We start from the raw sequence: 19,526 nt of genomic DNA on the forward strand, positions 1-19,526 counted from the left end.
GAATGCGGCCGAATTTCGGCCGTGGATTTGACAGATTGAGGGCCCTGGCAAGGAACATGTAACTCGTTTTAAGATTGATTTTTTGGGATGCATTACTTAATTATTGCAACAATTATAATATTTTGAACACAATCATGTCCATATATTTATTAAAAATACATGGTTATCAAAAAAACTTAAAATGCTTTTGCCCGTAAATTAGGTAGCACCTATAATCATATTACTAGTTAGCCTTTTTGTTGATATTTGTTAGTGGATTGTTACCTTCGATATCACACCGGAAGTTAATTATTCACTTCGTGATAGTTTATGGTATGATTGAATGAAATGTTGACAAAACATGACAATATTTACTTCTTTTAATCTGTTGGTGCTTTCTTAATATGTCTGGTAGAACGAAGAAAAGAATTGTAGGTAAAATATCGTGGGGCCCCAGAAAAAGTCACCTAAAAGAGAATGGCGCGGTAAGAACTAACACGGTGCTAATAATAAAAGTTAGATTTTTAGAACATAATGAGAAATTTAAAGTGACATTTCAATTTCATAACTTATCATTACTGTAGAATACCGTGTAACCGTTGCTATGCTCGTAATTAAGGATCAGGACCCGTTGTATCCCACGTCTTCGTCATTTAATGGCAACTGGACTTCTCTAGTAATAGTTTTTAAATGAACTAGTCACATCAAATTAAAGGCCACTACTGTCAGTCAACCAGTTAAGAATAACCTGGCAAAAAACTTTAATTCTTTTGACCACAATTATTTCTTTCGGGATTTAGTGTCAAAGTAAGAAGATGTAAAAATAAAGGGTAAAATTTATTTTGTATGATAACAGGTTAGGCCAGACGGAATATGCAGTTTTTGTCAAAAATATCCAATTAAAGTTGACCCTTCCGAAAATTATTAAAAATCATACAACTTACAGAATAAGTATTTCAAAACATTGTCATGTCATTATTTTTTTTAATCAGCAAAAAGTTTATTAGAAAATAATAAATTCTATATCCATATGTACATTTCAAAACATAACTCATTCAAGCAGTTCCGGTTAACTTTTTGCTTCATTTATCCCCCTGCAAGCATAATACAAAAGCTTTCTTGCTTAAATTTTGTTAATTAATTCCTTTAAAGTTTACAGTACAGGCACAGTGTATTTTAACATACGCCACTCGCCGCGGTGTTCATCTCACTGTGTTCGCTTACCTATATGATGGGTGTTCAGATCAAATGTCGCGTGGGCGGTTTGCAATATGGCTAACACCGCGAATCACAGCGGACCCATAATATCTATCCCGGTGTTCATCGTGTTCGCCAAAAACAATTGAACATAAACGTATTGTTTTGATCTCTTTCATTTAAAAGTGATAATGAATAATGTATTTCACACCCATGCCCATGACAGTGTTTTCTGTCTTTTTAAACGCCGCGTATAAAAGAAAACCATGTTCGCACCTAGCTGTATGATACCGCACCTGGAGGAGTGATAATTGCGTGTTTGATTATGCAATTAACAGTTTGAAGCCATGGAGAACTCATAACTGATTGTAGTAATCGTATTATCCCGAGTCTCTTGATTCCCCGATACATATGTGTCAACTGTCTCAATAGCATACCTGCAACTTCTCCCATCTTTATCCATTATTCAATAATCCCAAATATGCCCGATTTCCATTTCTCAAAGCAAATTAAGGGTGTGTTATATAGACGATAATATTGACAAGAATGTCAATAACACAAACGTTTTCAATTTTCGAAAGTATCAAATGAATTTCGGCATAAAATTCTGTTTAAAGATTTGATGAAATAAGCGCCCAAGCAGGACAGTTGTATTCCAACATGCGTAAATCAACTGACACGGTTTGCATGCGTTGTGTAAAGCTATTTTCAGTTTCAACTTCTACATGAAACAGTGCTCCAGCTAGGATTTGAAAAGGGCAGGGGGGCTTTTTTGTCAAAAGGGCACTTTCGACACACAGTATTTTGTCAAAAGGGCACTTTTGACGCGCAGTATTTTGTCAAAAGGGCACGTTCCAGCGCGCGGGTGTTTCTGGAATGCTTCCTATTGCATGTTAATTTATATGTTATAAATAATTGTATTATTCCTATTATTATTAAAGCATTCAAATATAATGTCTACAATGAGGATTAAACTAATTACAATGTAATAAGAGATTTATGAATTATCATATGTAAAAAAAAAATATATTTTTTTTTTGAGGGGGGGAGGCAGGGCGGATGTTCGGGGGGTGGCAGGGCGGAGGTTTGGGAGGGCAGGGAGCGGCGCCCTTCGATTTAGGCCTAGCTGGAGCACTGATAAAATATATGAATTTCTTTGTCCTGATAAAAAGCGCGTGAAAATTGGCGTGGGTGTATTTATTTGTAAATAAATTTTTTGTAGCTGGTACAACATTGAGATCATTTATTTAATTTCCATTAAAAGTTTTGTTGTGAATTTCAACTTAACTACCGGGGTATCTCTCTTATTATTTGGAATTGACATTTCCTCTTAATACAATATGATTTAAACCCGCTGTATCGTAAATGTTAAGCTGTTTCAGTTCCTTCATTATTTAAAAAAATTATTGTATTGTATACTGACTGCACACAAGTGTAGTAACATACTGATGCAGTACGTAAATTCAGACAGTACTTTAAGTCGGACACACATAAATAAATGATTTAATACTCACTTGGTTTATTTGAAACTCGATATTTGTTGTTAAAAAGGCAGTTTGCATTGATTAACACCATAAGAGTTAATAATATTGATCATCTGAATGCTTTATTTACATTTCCAACTTTACGTAATGTCCGAATTTAAGTACGCATACATGTAATATCTATGTGTAGTATATGATTTTCTTTTGTACATTTTAAACGCGTGAATGACCCTCGCAGACAGGTGTTTACGGTGGCTGCACAGCATCACGGTGATCACGGGTGTTCCCGTTAACGATAGTGTGCAATCGCAGCGATTTCGGGTGTTCGCCGAACACCCTGCAGTCAGTAGCGTGTCTGTCCCCGCGAAATGTCACCCATCGGGAAAAGTTAACATAACGGACAGGCGTTTTTGTTTAAGTACACCGTGCCTGTACTTTACCTAATGTTTACCGTAGACACTTATCATTTTGGTTTTATTGGGGCGTTATGGTAAATTAAATACAAATTAATAGGAACTGCTGATTATCCAGAACTGGTTGACAAACTGTACAAGGTGACGCTCCGTAATTATTACCGATTTTTAGATATTTTTAGCTCACCTGAGCTTTTGTGATCGGTCTTTGTCCTAGTATGTCCCTCCGTCGGTGGTCCACATTTGGTTTGTAAACACTCTAGAGGCCACATTTCTTGTCTGATCTTCATGAAACTTGGTCAGAAGATTTGTCCCAATGATATCTCTATCGAGTTCGAAACTGGGTCATGCTGGGTAAAAAACTAGGTCAAAAAAAATAAAAACATTGTAAACACTGTAGAAGTCACATTTCATGCTCAATATTCATGTTACTTTATCAAAATGTTTGTCTAAATGATATGTTGGTTGAGTTCAAAAGTGGTTCCCGTCCGTTGAAAAACATGGCCGCCAGTGGGCGGGCAGTTTTCCTTATTTTGCTATAGAGAAACCTTGTAAACACTCTAGAGGCCACATTTCTTGTCTGATCTTCATGAAACTTGGTCAGAAGATTTGTCCCCATGATACCGGTACCTCGATCGAGTTCGAAACTGGGTCATGCTGGGTCAAAAGCTAGGTCACAAGGTCAAAAAGAAGAAAAACGTTGTAAACACTGTAGAAGTCACATTTCAGGGTTTTTTTTATCTGATTTGGGGAAAAGGGCATGGCCTTTTTTGAGGGGGGAAAATCGCGCGAAATGCCAAATTTTGGGGGGAAATCACGCGAAACGCCAGATTTTGGGAAAAATCAGGAAAGTCCTAAATAATCAATTTAACATATTTTGCTGTTTTTAAAACAAATTCAAGGCAACAGATTATTTAATTATGCAATGTGTTATATTTTCTACACTGGATCAGGTTAACTTATGTATTTAAAGTTTAACCCATTTATGCCTATCGTCTAGAAAAAAAGCCTTGGCAAACAGCAAAAAAAAGAAAAACCTTGAAAACACTGTACAAGTCACATTGCATGTCCAATCTTCATGTAACTTTGTCAAAATGTTTGTCTTAATGATATGATGGTTGAGTTCAAAAAGGTGAGCGAACTAGGGCCATCTTGGCCCTCTTGTTTGCATATTTTTGGGAAAGTACCAGTACCAAACCAATTTGGAAAAAAAAGCCAAAAAAACCCTGAAATTTGAAAAAAATGCGTCATGAAATCTTCAAATTGGGAATTATGGGTGTTTTCAAATATTCATTTATATGCATTTTTGCTTGAAATATTCAGTTTTAGTGTTTATTTAATTTGTTCGCTTGCAGATAATGCACTTTTAGAATATAATTTACCAAATATTTCTACCTTTTGGGAATTTTTCAGACGTCCATTGGGAATTTTGTAGTTTTTACCTCAATTGGGAAAGTACCCTTAACGCATACTTTATAAAGAAGGAAAACAAATCTCTGCATTTATTGAGTCTAGTGGTTAGAATAAGAAGATTCAATAATTCGGTCTTTTATTTAAGTTTTGTAATTTGTTTTCTGTTTTCTAATTGTTGAGAAATGAAAAAGAGTGTGTGTTTTTTTCAGACTAAAAAAATGAAGGTAATACTGTTGCTGAAAAATAATTCTTATCAAATAACTTTTTTTTTCTCTAAGATGAGAAAGTGAAAACTAAAGCGCAAAAATAATAAAAAAAAGAAATTACTTATAACTTCCATTTTATATAGTATGACTTTTGAATAAATAAATTTGACTCTTAATTTTTTGAGCGCTAGAGTAATGACTCTAGGGATTTGAATCCTAGCAGTCCCTGATTTGTATCATTATGCCCCCTGGTAGGGTGGCATATAGCAGTTGAACTGTCAGTCCATTTGTCTGTCCCTCTATCTGTCCGTCCGCCGTCCGTCTGAAAACTTTTACTTCAAGGTCAAAGGTCAAATATATGGGTCAAAATCGCCCATTTTATGTAAACTTTTGCAATATTGATGATAGCAACTTGATATTTGTCATGCATTTATATCTCATGGAGCTGCACATTTTGAGTGGTAAAAGGTCAAGGTCATCCTTCAAGGTCAAAGGTCAAATATATGGGGACATCGTGTTTCACAAATACATCTTGTTTATATTTATATTGATTGATACAAACAAAATTGTGGCACATTTTCTACTTACTTACCTGTTCTTGTATGGAATGAGTGATGTATTGGACGTCATCATTGATGACGTTCAATCGAACGAATGATAAAGGGGGCTAAGTTTCATTAAGTTGAGGCATATAGTCGCGATTTGGGCGCCTTGAAAACTGGTCGGTAACTTTTGCTGAAATTTGACATGTATATGGACAAGAATGCGATCTACCTGTTGGCGTAGGCGTTATACCTGGGAAAAATCGTTTTCGAGTATTTTGCGTTTAAATATTTTTTTATGGGAAACCACACGCGCTAAGATAAACATTGTGACGTCACGTCATAAAAGCGCTTAGGCTAGCTTCCATCTTGTTAAGAAACAAAGTAACTGACGTTACGCGTTATTAATGCAATATACATGCGTTAAATCGATAAACAACGACGTAATAATTGTGTTTGAATATCAATACGAAGTACACATGCATGTCTTTTGTGGAGATAGAGTGTGGTTGTTTAGATATATATATAAATGACATATATCTATGTGTTATTGTGAGCGACAAGTTGAAGAAAGGTTTACACGAGGAGGCTTTCCGAGACGTGTCGGATAAATGTAAGTACACACTGGTATTAACATGGTATTCTATTTATCCGATAATATCTTTAATATACATGATAATCATGAGACAAATACATTATTAATTTAGGGTATAATTATTGAATCAATAAATAAACGTGAGCAACAAATCAATTTAGTATAAACAACACGCTTACCTTAATGACGACGATAATCCAATATTTATAACAATTACAATTATGTATGATAAACACACAATCCGAAATACGTTTTTGCATTCGTTCGATGCTTTAAACAAATAAATAACTGTTAAAAACAACCAGAGAATTTAACTTAAAATTGTTTGTTTTAACAAATAAATTACGTCACACAACATACGTCATAATTGCGCAATCAGTTGCATGCAAAATAAAAGTACGGAAAGCCGGTTTTGAGAAATGTTTATATAGATAAGCAAAATAGTATGATATAAACAATAACAAACGGCAGAGCGGGGACGGACTTCTCAAAATAGCACTAATTGAAATAGTTTCATGTATATTAAAATCCCTGCGATATCTTTGGTGACCATCATTAAATTCACAGAAAAAATAAAATACAATGCAAGTATCACGTGTACTTGAATTTGTCCGACGAGTTGAAGAAAGGTTTACACGTACGGCGAGGCTTGCCGTGAGCAACACATCATTAGCAGCATAAAGTGCGTAACAAATAAACAAAATAATTAAACATAATAATAATTTAACGTAGCACATTTAAATATCTATTGCAACTGACACCGTTTTGTAGCGAAATTTAATGACTCAATTTCAGCTTTAACAAGAGTTATAAAAATACTTAATTAAGTATAAACGTCACGCTTATCTAAATGACATCGTTTATCCAATGTTTGTAACAATACGTTGACTACTTTAATCCAAAGTTTATAACAAACACCTTGAAACGATATGCACTTCCACCTTTATTAATCCATGTCTTTATCGAAACTTAGTTCAAACCACAAAATTGTATTGTATTTCTATCTATGTTTACATTTATGCATGATGAACACACAATCCGAAATACGTTTTGCATTCGTTCGATGCTTTAAACAAATAGTTTACAGATAAAAAACACAACGTCCGCGATATGTCCTTAAATTCCAGAGAGTGTAAATAAAACTATTGTGTTTCGTCACCGAAATGACGTCACACAATGTACTGCGTAGTACATTTCGTAATATAAAATCAAAGCGCTGATTGCATTGCAAAATGAATTCAACAAAGCTATAATGATGTTTCAATAAAATACACAGAATTTTGTAGACACAGAAAAAGGCTTAATGCTAGTCGATAGTGTTTAAGATGGGGATGTCCGACACATTGCAGTGGTTTGCTCTTTTCACGTTTCACGTCACGGTATTATGGTTACTATCATGTGATATGTATATGAAATTTTTGCGAGAACTTTGGTTACCATCATTAAATGCACAAAAAGAAATAGGTTTTCAATTTTATTTTATCTCCCCACTCATTCCATCCCGCGAAACCCTTAAGGTGTCGCAACTCTAGTAATAGGTACATAAGGCCAAAATAAAAAATATGTCTGGTTCCTGTGACATGCCCAAAAAAATAGGGTGGGTGGGTCGGAATTTTTTTTTTTTTTTCGACCTGGTGAGAGACCATTGTTTTTATGCTGTATTTGTAGTTACTTGTTTCTAATTTCTACATGAATAAATAAAAACAATCATTTCTATAAACCAATCATGTCAATATCTGAATAAAGCATAACACTAATAAAATATTTAAATAATCAATGTTTAATCTTAACAATACATCCTTTTCTTTTTCAGTTACTTGTACCCATTCTTAGCCCGACTATCATATATGAAATATATATAGTGGGGCTATCCTACTCACCCTGGCGTTAGCGTCTGCGTAAGCGTACAAATGTTAAAGTTTTTGTACTACCCCAATTATTTTTATTGTCCCTTTACATATTGCTTTCATATTTTGCATACTTGTTTACCAACATAATTATGGTCCTTTATCCACTTACAATATGCAGCAAATGTTAAAGTTTTAGTACTATCCCATTTATTTTCATTGTCCCTTGACATATTGCTTTCATATTTTGCATACTTGTTTACCAACATCACCCCAACCTATAAACAAGAGCAGACAACTCTATCAAGCATTTTGTCATAATTATTGCCCCTTTTATACTTAGAATATGCATATTATTGATAAATCTATGTTAAAGTTTGCGTACTATCCCAAATATTTCTAATATCCTTTGACATATTGCTTTTATATGTTGCATACTTGTTTACCAACATGACCCCAACCTATAAACAAGAGAAGACCACTGTATCAAGCATTTTAACAAAATTATGGCCCCTTTTACACTTGGATAATTGAACATTTTGCTTAAATTGCCATAACATTTTTATTTATGATCACATTTTATTATTACTTTGACAAAACAACACTTACCTGAATACCACAATGGATTCCCCCAAACAATACCCCACGCCCCTACCCAGAACACCCCCCAACCCCCCCCCCCATTTTTTTTTTAAACATCATCTAATAAATTACCACACCCCACATTATACCCCCCTCTCACCCCCCTACCCTCCCTACCCCCCCCCACACATTTTTTTTCCTTTTTTTATTTTTTAAAGATCATCTAATAAATGACCACACCCCACATTATACCCCCTCTCCTCTCAACCCCCCCCCCCCCCAAAAATAGATATATTTTTTCCTTTTTTTATTTTTGAAAGATCGTCTTATAAATTATTGAATATGAACAATTTCCCCATGATGGCTGATGTTATACTGTCAAGCACTCGAATAGTCGAGTGCGCTGTCCTCTGACAGCTCTTGTTGTATGGTACACTCCACGTGTTTTCCCCAATTTCCCTCCATATTCCGCGGGGATTAACCTGGAGGGAGATTAAGAAAATCCCGCGAGATGCGGCGTTTGCATGATTTTGGACGCGGCGTTAAACGATCGGCAAAACTGATAATCCGACGCGGCAACCCTCGGCTTTGGCAACGCGGGGGAAACTCCGCGTTTTACAAGATAACGATCAATTTAATTTTGTTTGACTTCCTGATTTTCAAATAAAATTACATTTATTACAAGTACATACATGTACATGTAGTATAATATTTACAATAAAAAAAAAACAACCAAGATAGATCGATCCCGACGTGGTTGTAGAAGTAGTTGTTGTATAGAAAACTCGTTGATTTACGACAATCAAAACGTCGTCTTTTAACTTATACTTACCAATTAATATAAATACAGTTTGCAACATTGTTTTTATTTTGATAATTTAATCCAAAGTTTTCATGTTAGCAGGTGATTTTCTATACTGAACATGTCAACAAATGACCAAGGACCCTAAAAATCTTGCAAATCTGTGTGAATTGACAGTTTGACGTTATCAAAGAAAAGCCGCTTCTTGTCTAAAGGCATAACTTACTCAAGTAAACACGTTCAACAAATGCATAAGGAATGGTTTTAATTGTCGGAACAAAGTCAATTCTCTGCTTGCTAATGCATTTATTTTCTCTTTGAAGTTAGGTTATTCCATTGATTGCTAAAAGAAGGTGGTAACTATCGAGTTGATAGTTGCATTTAATATTCACAGTTGTATTCTTGTTGCGTCGACATTCAAAACAATGTTTACCAGTAATTATGGACCAAATCGGCAGAGTGACATTCACACATGTTAATCCCTTTTGTCAAAACACCGCAGACAGCAGACTACACAATAGGTCAGTAGACAAGCTTTGCGTGTTTTCATAAAGTCAAACACTTAAAATCCAGTTCCGCCCAGATGTCTTCTTTAATCAGTTTACAGTACAATTACTGTTAAAATAATTACTAAAATACCGTAGCGATAAAGATTCGGCGTTTTCGATTTGAAATTATTTTGGAGGAAATATCAACTTATTCGCGATATAATTTTGTTAAAAAATACCAAAAAAACTTTTAACCGAAATCAACAAATTCAATGTTCTCTGCGCTACAAAGTTTGTATAAAAAAATCAATACACGCGGCAGGAGTATACCTTGACCTTGTACATTGCAGCATAATTTTCGCGCGCTTTTGTCGGGAAATATACATGATGACTGTATATTGGAAGCATTTGTAAACGTCGTGTTAACATTAAAAATCGTAGTGTGTTTCGGATTACTAATTATTATTCTCATTTGGAAATTTTACGGAACATTTATTATTGTCTTATTTGTGTTATGATTTAAATATTAATTTGTCAAATGTCTTATATTCATATTGTAGACGTACCTGTGAATTAAAAAACATAATTTTTATACGTATTAATTTTCTATATACAATTATCTTTTTTATACAATCATGTACACAGGGATGTATAATTGATTATACATCCCTGATGTACATGTACTACAGTTTTTAAACAATTTATTATAACAATGTTTTTATTTTTTTGGCATGCCCAGTAGCACACTGCTAACGCGGCGTTGCGCGGCGGTCACTGATAAGAACGGAAATTGTCTGCATTTACCGACTAGGCTAAAGTAATACACGCCGCAGGAATTAGCGAACGCGGCGTAAGATCGAGCGTTTTATCTAGTTCACCTTGCTCTCTCAACGCCGCGTGAACACTCGCTAGCAGGAAAAAAACGCGGAGGGAGCGCGTTTTTTGGGGAAAACGCGTGGCGTGTACTGCAGTTGTTATCAAATACAAAATACTAATACTAAAATGTTAGTGAAACATGCCATAAGCGGCATATTTCATGAAAGTTTGGTGTGAATTATCTATCAATTATTTGATAGATTTGTTACATGATAAAAGAACTTATTATGGTATAATTGTTGTGTTTGTTTGAATTAAATTATGTTGTATCAGTGGAAACTGTAGTGTAAACAATCGAACAACAAATTAAAATGTTCATTTCATTTTATTTCATACCTCTTATTTCATAACTGTTGTACTTCACATTTGTAAGGAAAATGTAATAATATTATTATATATTTGGGAAAAGAGTAAAACAGCTTTCTAATGCTGCTGAAATTTTATGTATTTATAAATATTATAAAATAAATTGTGTGAAAACATCACAGAAAAAGTCAAAATTCACAATTTAGACGTGCATCCAACTTTGCTTGTTTGTCATATTTGCTTCATAGCCTTAACTCTTTCAGTGCTGGAACCGAATTTTGAAGGCCTTTGCAAACAGTTTGGATCCAGATGAGACGCCACAGAACGTTTGGATCCAAACTGTTTGCTATTCTTATAGTATTCTTTGAAAAAAATGGAAGAAAATGCTAATTTTAGAAATAAAGCAGACAACATTTTAGCAGACAACAAATTTCCCAGCATGCAAAGGGTTAACACTTTGTCAATACTTACAGCAGATCAAGCATGTTTGCATTTATTTTGATCCCACAAGCAGTCTATTAGTCTGACGAGGTTCTATTATCTTGGATAGAGCATGATTGATTGCAATATTTATGATGCCATACATTCCCCAAAGCTTGTAAATGAAACCTATCACCATGGCAACAAACGCAGAATGTCAATTAGCAATCTAGAGCAGACAGTTTGATCACAGGCATTATAATATACATATGTACATGTAGGATATTTATTTTGCACTCTTGTGTCTGCATTTTGGAACATGTCTAAAAATGTCTGGCAAGTTTTAATTTTGAAACTTTTTTGCATTTATTTGTCTCAGTAGTTTTGTTTTAATTTTTTTAACTTATTTAGGTTAAAAATATTATCACTGTAAGTGTTATGAATACAGTTCTGGTCCATCGATTTTTGGCTACAGTATGTTACAAGCCTTGGATTTAAATTTGTTCAGGAATGACAATTTTCCAAAGTGTTTTGCTAACGCTTTTAGATATTGATTTTATTTTTGGTGTGTGAGTTTACATACATCATGGTTTTTTCTCAGCATTTTGGGAAGATAGCCCATGGCTTTGAAATTGGGAATTTTATCGGCGTTTTCAAGAAATTGGGAAAATAAATTGGGATTTAAAACTACATGAAAGAGTTCAACATCTTTAATCACAAGCTCCACAAACACCATCATGATCAACAGTTTTCCACATAATAAACTCACACAAAGTCTTCAGTCACAAACTTATTTCTCTAGTTTCAACATGTTGAATATCAGTCAGCACTTTGCTTTCGGAAATCAATGATGACGATGCAAAAGAGTTACTTGTTATTAAATTACTATCATTGACAATGGAAGGAGTTTCAATGGGAAGACTTGTACTTGTTGACGATGTTTGTTTATTTAATGATGCTTGCTTTAAAAAAATCAACAGTTTTTGTTTGGCCACATTTTTGCTAAGTAATCTTTTTCAAGTAATATTTCGAATTGTGTGACATATTTGTTTTCCATTCAGCCGAATCACAAAACACTTAAATTTCATCACAAATACATGTATAATAAGCGTCTGAAAAACACTGAGAATATCGGGCACACAAATAATGCTGACGTTATCCAAAACGCGGTATAGTCTAAAAACTGTACGAGACTGGATCGGACTACGCTTTGTTAATAATTGAAAAAGCGGATGTCATTAGTTTTTTTCTCAATTGCGATTTTTTTAGCAAATTTTGGGGAAAAAGTATACTTTTTGCGATTGGGAATATAGCCGAATTTCAGCTATAAAATCGGGTCAAAAAACCCTGTACATGACTTCCAGATAAAGTTAGAATTTCGATCCAGTCCATTGGTTTTTGACAAAGTTGCAGGTTTGAACTTATATTTGACTAATATTTGACGTATTAAAGAACCTTGGAATTTTCCGTAAAATAACAGTTTCCCAGACTTCAAGCCCCTAAACATTGTCAAATAGCAATGGACCATTACTTCATCATGATGTTTTCAATTGGATTTAGCTGCTGTCTGCTTCAAAGTGCAGTAGGAAGCATTGTGTTTCACAAACTCAGTTCTTGTTTCACGGGAGGGGACTTGGTTTGGTTTTCGCTCTGTGTGTCTGTCAGTCCGTCAGTCTGTCACAATTTTCTGGATCCTGCTTTAACTTTAAAAGTTCTTGGTATTTTTTCGTGACACTTGAAACATGGATAGATGGCATTATGGACATTATGCACGTCATTTAATTTTGTTCCTACGTCAAAAATTCTGGTTGCTATGGCAAAAATAGACTAGAAATACTGCTGAAAATTGTGTTTTTTCTGGATCCTGCGATAACTTTAAAAGTTCTTCATATTTTTTCATGAAACTTGAAACATGGATAGATGGTAATATGGACATTATGCACGTCATTTAATTTTGTTCCTATGTCAAAAATTTTGGTAGCTATGGCAACAAATAGACTAGAAATACTGCTGAAAATGGGTGTTTTTTTTTGATCCTGCAATTACTTTTAAGGTAGTGCACCTCTAATGATTTCCCGCGATTTCTTCGAAGGTTGAAGAGCCTACTATTAGGTGCCGTAGCCTAGTGGTTAAGGCGATAGACTAGAAATCTTTTGGGATATTCCCGCGCAGGTTCGAATCCTGCACACGACGTATACTTTTTTGCGACGCGTTTTATTTATTTTCTAACGTAATTTGATTTAATATGGCATATAAGCTATATTTATTGTTAAATATGTTGCAATTTTTATGCACATTTTTCAATTATTAAAATTAAAACAACGTTATGGCGAAATTGGGTGATTTACTGTTGAAAATACGAACCATGCATGTTGCATTTTTATTTTTATTTCAAAAAGTAAACGGTAAATCTGTCTAGTTCTTGGTATTTTTGCTGTATATAGTGTTTCTGTAAAAACTAAGTTTAAAATATGACTTAAATGATACTATTTTGAATTTTACGACACTTTGTTTTTAACCGACCCAATTTTTACTTGGCTGAAATCACTTACATTTCATGGTGCTCTTCCATAGATAAAAATTTGTAAAAAATAAATGTCTGTAAAAGAATACTTATTTCATCTTGTTTAAACTTTAAACACCTTTACAGCATCTGTACACACCAACTGCATGCCCATATTTGGAAATTTGAATGAATTATGGAACTTTTATATACCCCAGGGGTGAAAATAAACTGGACAAAAGCCGAGTGTGGGGGTGGTTTTGAAAAAATCGGTATATTTTTTTAAAAAGCATGGAAAGCCTACCTACAAATTTGCATGTAGTTCAGTAAAATGATGCTGATTAAGAAAATAATTAATTAGATTATATTTGGATATGTGCCCATTAGAGGTGCACTACCTTAAAGTTCTTGATATTTTTTCATGAATCTTGAAACATGGATAGATGGCAATATGGACAATATGCACGTCATTTAATTTTGTTCTTACATAAAAAATTCTGGTTGCTATGGCAACATGTCTTGATATTTTTTCATGAATCTTGAAACATGGATAGATGGCAATATGGACAATATGCACGTCATTTAATTTTGTTCTTACATAAAAAATTCTGGTTGCTATGGCAACAAATATAAAAAAGAAAAAAAATTCTGACAATGGTGGAATTTCTGACAATGGTGGAGCTGGTAGGGGACATATATTGCTTGGCATTAGTCTTGTTTGTATCTAATTTTGCTCCAGCAAATATTGTACTGTCTATGTATACTTGCAGTCAGCAGTCCAGCAATAAAGGTCACCCCAGTGTGTACCATGCCCTGGTGGTCATCTACCTGAGATTGTACTGTCCATGTATACTTGCAGTCAGCAGTCCAGCAATAAAGGTCACTCCAGTGTGTACCATGCCCTGGTGGTCATCTTCCTGAGATTGTACTGTCTATGAATACTTGTATACATGTGGGGACAGTGGTCTAGTGGTAAGATGCTGGTCTAAGGATCGGAAGGTCCCTGGTTTGAATCCTGCCCAGGGCACTGGATTTTTCTGAGCAAAAAATTAATCCCACGCTTGCTCCTCTCCACCCAGGTGTATAAATGGTTACCTGTGAGGGAAGGAAGTCAATGTGCCGTGGCTGCCTTATGCGCCATATGTAAACAGACGACTTAAATCCCAGTAATTGCGGGGCTAATGTCGAAGTCGGCTGAAGATGCATACGTTATCGAAGCAGAATATAAACCGCACCTTTAACCTTTTTACTTGCAGTCCAGCAATAAAATGCACCCCAGCGTGTACCATGCCCTGGTTGTCATCTTCCTGGAATTCTTTGCCTGGGGTCTTCTCACAGCCCCCATGATCGACGTGAGTACAAACAAACTTATTCTAATCTATTTAACTTTGCATTGTTTCTTATTAAATCTTATGGCCTCATTATAACATTTATTATTAAGTGAAGAGAATATGTGTTGGTTTGAGTTTGATAACATGTTATTTCATCACTGGAAAGGCTGATTATTTCAAATATATGTTCAAGTAAACTGTTTCCCTTTTCAGTTACTATGTAAGTGTTATCACACTTAGTGCATAAGGTGAGCTATTGTGATTACCCTATGTCCGGTGTGGTGCAGTGTGAGGCTTGGTGGTGTTGTGTGGGTCATCAATTTATAGCGGAATGCCGCAATAGAAGCAACATTTGTCATATTTATGCAGCTTGGTCAGAATGTTTATCAATATCTAGACCAAAAACTATATGACAAGGTCAAATATTAGAAAAAAGCCAATTCCCATTTTTGTTGAAACTTTGTAAGAATGTAAATCTTGTAAATGCTGAATTTTGAAACTGGGTTTTGTATGACTGAAAACTAGGTCACTAGGTCAAATCTTATAAAAACATAGTTGCCACATTTATGTCTCAATCTTAATGAAACATGGTCAGATTGTTCATCTTCACAATATCTATGACACATTTAAAACTGGATGCAACAACTGGGTCACTTTGCCAAGTCTTAGAAAAACCTTATTAACACTCTCCAGGCCACATTAACAGGCATGACTCAATCTTGATAAAACTAAGTAATAATGTTCATCTTTAAAATATCTAGGCCAAGATCAGATCGGGGTCATATGCATTTAGAAACATGGTCACCAAGTCAAATCTTTAAAAAAAGTCCTACAATTCTAGGGGCAATATTAATGACTCAGTTGTGATGAAACTTGGCCACAATGTTTATCTTGACAATATCTTAGCCAAGTTTGAATCTGGGTTAGGTGCGTCCAAAAACCAGGTCATTAGGTCAAATCTTAATAAAAAGGTGCTATCCCTCTCGAGGCAAAATTTATGACTCAGTCGTGATGGAAGTTGGTCAGAGTGTTTATCTTGAGAATATAGGTCACTTACATAAAAAAATAGATAATTTTTTTCAACATTGGTGTCCTTGAAATCAGGTGAGTGCTAAATGGCCATCATGGACATCTTGTTTTATAAAAACTGAATATATCACTACACTTACAACTAAATCTGGTAATATTGTTAAAACATCACTATGAATCAAAGTTTTAAGCTTGATATATATTTGGTAAATGGTGATAAAAATCGTGTTATCATCAAAAGTTAAGACCTGTCACCATGGCAACAAGCTTTAAGGTTGATATATATTTGGTTATACAAATCGTGTTATCATCAAAACTTAAGACCTGTCACCATGGCAACCAGCTTTAAGCTTGATATATATTTGGTAATACAAATAGTGTTATCATCAAAAGTTAAGACCTGTCACCATGGCAACACCATATTCTTTTTTGACAGGTTCTGAATGAGACGTTCCCCAACCACACGTTTCTTATGAATGGACTGATACAGGGGGTCAAGGTCAGTTACTAAGCTCATCGATATTTCCATTGGAATTCATATGAGCCGTGCTCTGTGAAAAAGGGGTTTAATGAATGTGCGTAAAGTGTCGTCCCAGATTAGCCTGTGCAGTATGCACAGGCTAATCAGGGACGACACTTTCTGCAAAAACTTGATTTTTGCTGAGAAGAAACTTTCTGACTTTTTTGAAGCGCAAAATATCATAAAAGAGGAAAGTGTCATCCTTGATTATCGACGACATTTGACGCACATGCATTAAACCCCCTTTTCACAGAGCACGGCTCACATGTAGATGGTTTCGGTAGATTACAAATTTCATTTCACATGTTATTAGAGAAATTGATTTGGAAATACTTATTTTCCATAAAAATCCATAATCTGCAAAAACTGCCACATTTTTTTATATATTATTTGTATATACTTATTTCACACTATTTGTTTATTGTGAGGCTTTAACTGTTTAGTTTTGTGAGAATAATAATGTCATGACGTCAACATAAAGACTTATCAGTAAAACAGCAAAAATTATATTAATATCCACTGTAATTTGTAACTGTTCAATACACGGACTAACCAGTATTAAAACATTGACGTTTTTGTGTAACCACAGAAACAAATTGAAACTTACTCCTATACTTAATGGCTTAGAAGATTTTAAGCTTGATTACTACTTGTTAATTGTATACATTTTATACAGGTTATAATGGTGTTAACATTTAAATTATAACTTAATGAAAGTGGACCAGTGCTTTGCAATGTAAAGTCAGCTGTTAGGTCAAGAAAGTTTGCTTTTTGTAGTTAAAATATGGAACAGCAAATAGTGTTTTTTGTCTGGTTTCAATGTGTTTCTCATTTAAAACAAAATTCAGTTTTTGTTTTATGCTTAATGAAATACGTGTGCTGCGATTGACTCATGTTGGCCAAAAAAAGGATTTGGAAAGTTAGGCACGGTGTCAAAAATGTGCCTCAACACCTGGAGGAAAGCCTGAACTTGTTCTTCACAATTTCTTGTGTACAGGGAACAGTGTGTGCTGATTATTCGATTGTGTCTACCACTTTGATTTCAATCCAGACATCAAGATGCTGCTACGGTCGCAAGTGTTTCCTGCTATCTGTTTCAGGGTATGCTGTCGTTCCTCGCTGCCCCTCTGATCGGGGCCCTGTCTGACGTGTGGGGCCGCAAACCCTTCCTCCTACTCACAGTGTCTTTCACGTGCGCCCCCATTCCCCTTATGAAGCTAAGCCCCATGTAAGTATTCCAGAGATGTGCCTCGTACAAGGATTTTAATTGGAAAACATGACTTGTTGAACTTGATTTTAACAGAAAATTCCATCTTTCACCTACCACTATAATTTGTCCATTTGAATAAGGAAAATACAATAGCAACTTTTTAGCTCACCTGATTGCTCAGGTGAGCTTTTTTGACCGGTCTTTGTCCGTCCGTAAACATTTGCTCATAAACACTCTAGAGGCCACATTTCTCGTCCCATCTTCATGAAACTTGGCTAGAAGCTTTGTCCCAATGAAATCTCGGCCGAGTTGGAAACTCGGTTGTGCCGGGTCTAAAACTAGGTCACTAGGTCAAAAAAAAAGAAAAACCTTGTAAACACTGTAAAGTCACATTTCATGCCCAATCTTCATGTAACTTTGTCAAAATGTTTATCTTAATGATATCTTGGTTGAGTTCAAAAGTGGTTCGGATCCATTGAAAAACATGGCCACCAGTGGGCGGGGCAGTTTTCCTTATTTGGCTATAGAGAAACCTTGTAAACACTCTAGAAGTCACAATTTTTGCCCAATCATAATGAAAGTTGGTCAAAACATTGATGCAATTGATGTCTCGGACGAGTTCGAAAATGGTCGAGATCGGTGAAAAAACATGGCCGCCAGTGGGCGGGGCATTTTTCTCTATATGTATATAGTGGCAGTTTTCCCTACATTGTGTATTTGGCTATAGAGAAACCTTGTAAACACTCTAGAAATCATAATTTTTGCCCGATCATCATGAAAGTTGGTTAAAACATTGGTTTTATTGATATCTTGGACTAGTTTGCAAACGGTCGGGATAGGTGAATAAACATGGCCGCCAGTGGGCGGGGCATTTTTCTCTATATGTATTTAGTGAAAACATGTGAACACAGTAGAAGTCACATTTTTGGCCCAATTTTCATGAAATTTGCTCAGAACATTTGTTTCCTTGATACGAGAGTTGAGTTAAAAAATGGTTCCGGTCAGTTGAATAACATGGCTGCAGGGAGGGGGGAAGTTTTCTCATTATGCCCCCCCCCCCCCTTTCGAAGAAGAGGGGGTATATTGTTTTGCTCATGTCTGTCCGTCCGTCCACCAGATGGTTTCCGGATGATAACTCAAGATTGCTTATGCCAAGAATCATGAAACTTCATAGGTACATTGATCATGACTCGCAGATGACCCCTATTAATTTTCAGGTCACTAGGTCAAAGGTCAAGGTCACAGTGACCCAAAGCAGTAAAATGGTTTCCGGATGATAACTGAAGAACGCTTATGCAGAGGATCATGAAACTTCATAGATACATTGATCATGACTCGCAGATAACCCCTATTGATTTTCAGGTCATTAGGTCAAAGGTCAAGGTCACGATGACCCGAAATAGTAAAATGGTTTCTGGATGATAACTCAAGAATGCTTAGGCCTAGGATCATGAAACTTCATAGGTACATTGATCATTACTCGCAGATGACCCCTATTGATTATCAGGTCACTAGGCCAAAGGTCAAGGTCACAGTGACCTGAAATAGTAAAATGGTTTCGAGATGATAACTCAAGAACCCTTATGCCTATGATCATGAAACTTCATAGGTACATTGATCATGACTTGAAGATGACCCCTATTGATTTTCAGGTCACTAGGTCAGAGGTCAAGGTCACAGTGACCTGAAATAGTAAAATGGTTTCTGGATGATAACTCAAGAACACTTATGCCTAGGATCATGAAACTTCATAGCTACAATGATCATGACTCGCAGATGACCC

The 19,526-nt window shown here is 35.3% G+C and overlaps 1 protein-coding gene across 1 annotated transcript in view; it reads left to right on the forward strand.

Annotated features, from left to right (window-relative positions):
• The first annotated feature begins 297 nt into the window (after window positions 1-297).
• Window positions 298-19,526, forward strand: part of LOC127850735 (hippocampus abundant transcript 1 protein-like) — a 48,207-nt gene continuing 28,978 nt past the window's right edge. The window contains exons 1-4 of the mRNA XM_052384020.1: window positions 298-464; window positions 14,910-15,005; window positions 16,450-16,512; window positions 17,634-17,761. Coding sequence (XP_052239980.1) covers window positions 384-464; window positions 14,910-15,005; window positions 16,450-16,512; window positions 17,634-17,761 — 368 coding nt within the window. The 5' untranslated portion in view covers window positions 298-383. The remainder of the gene's footprint in view (window positions 465-14,909; window positions 15,006-16,449; window positions 16,513-17,633; window positions 17,762-19,526) is intronic.

The sequence above is a fragment of the Dreissena polymorpha genome, chromosome 11 (assembly GCF_020536995.1).
Source record: "Dreissena polymorpha isolate Duluth1 chromosome 11, UMN_Dpol_1.0, whole genome shotgun sequence".
NCBI lineage: Eukaryota > Metazoa > Mollusca > Bivalvia > Myida > Dreissenidae > Dreissena > Dreissena polymorpha.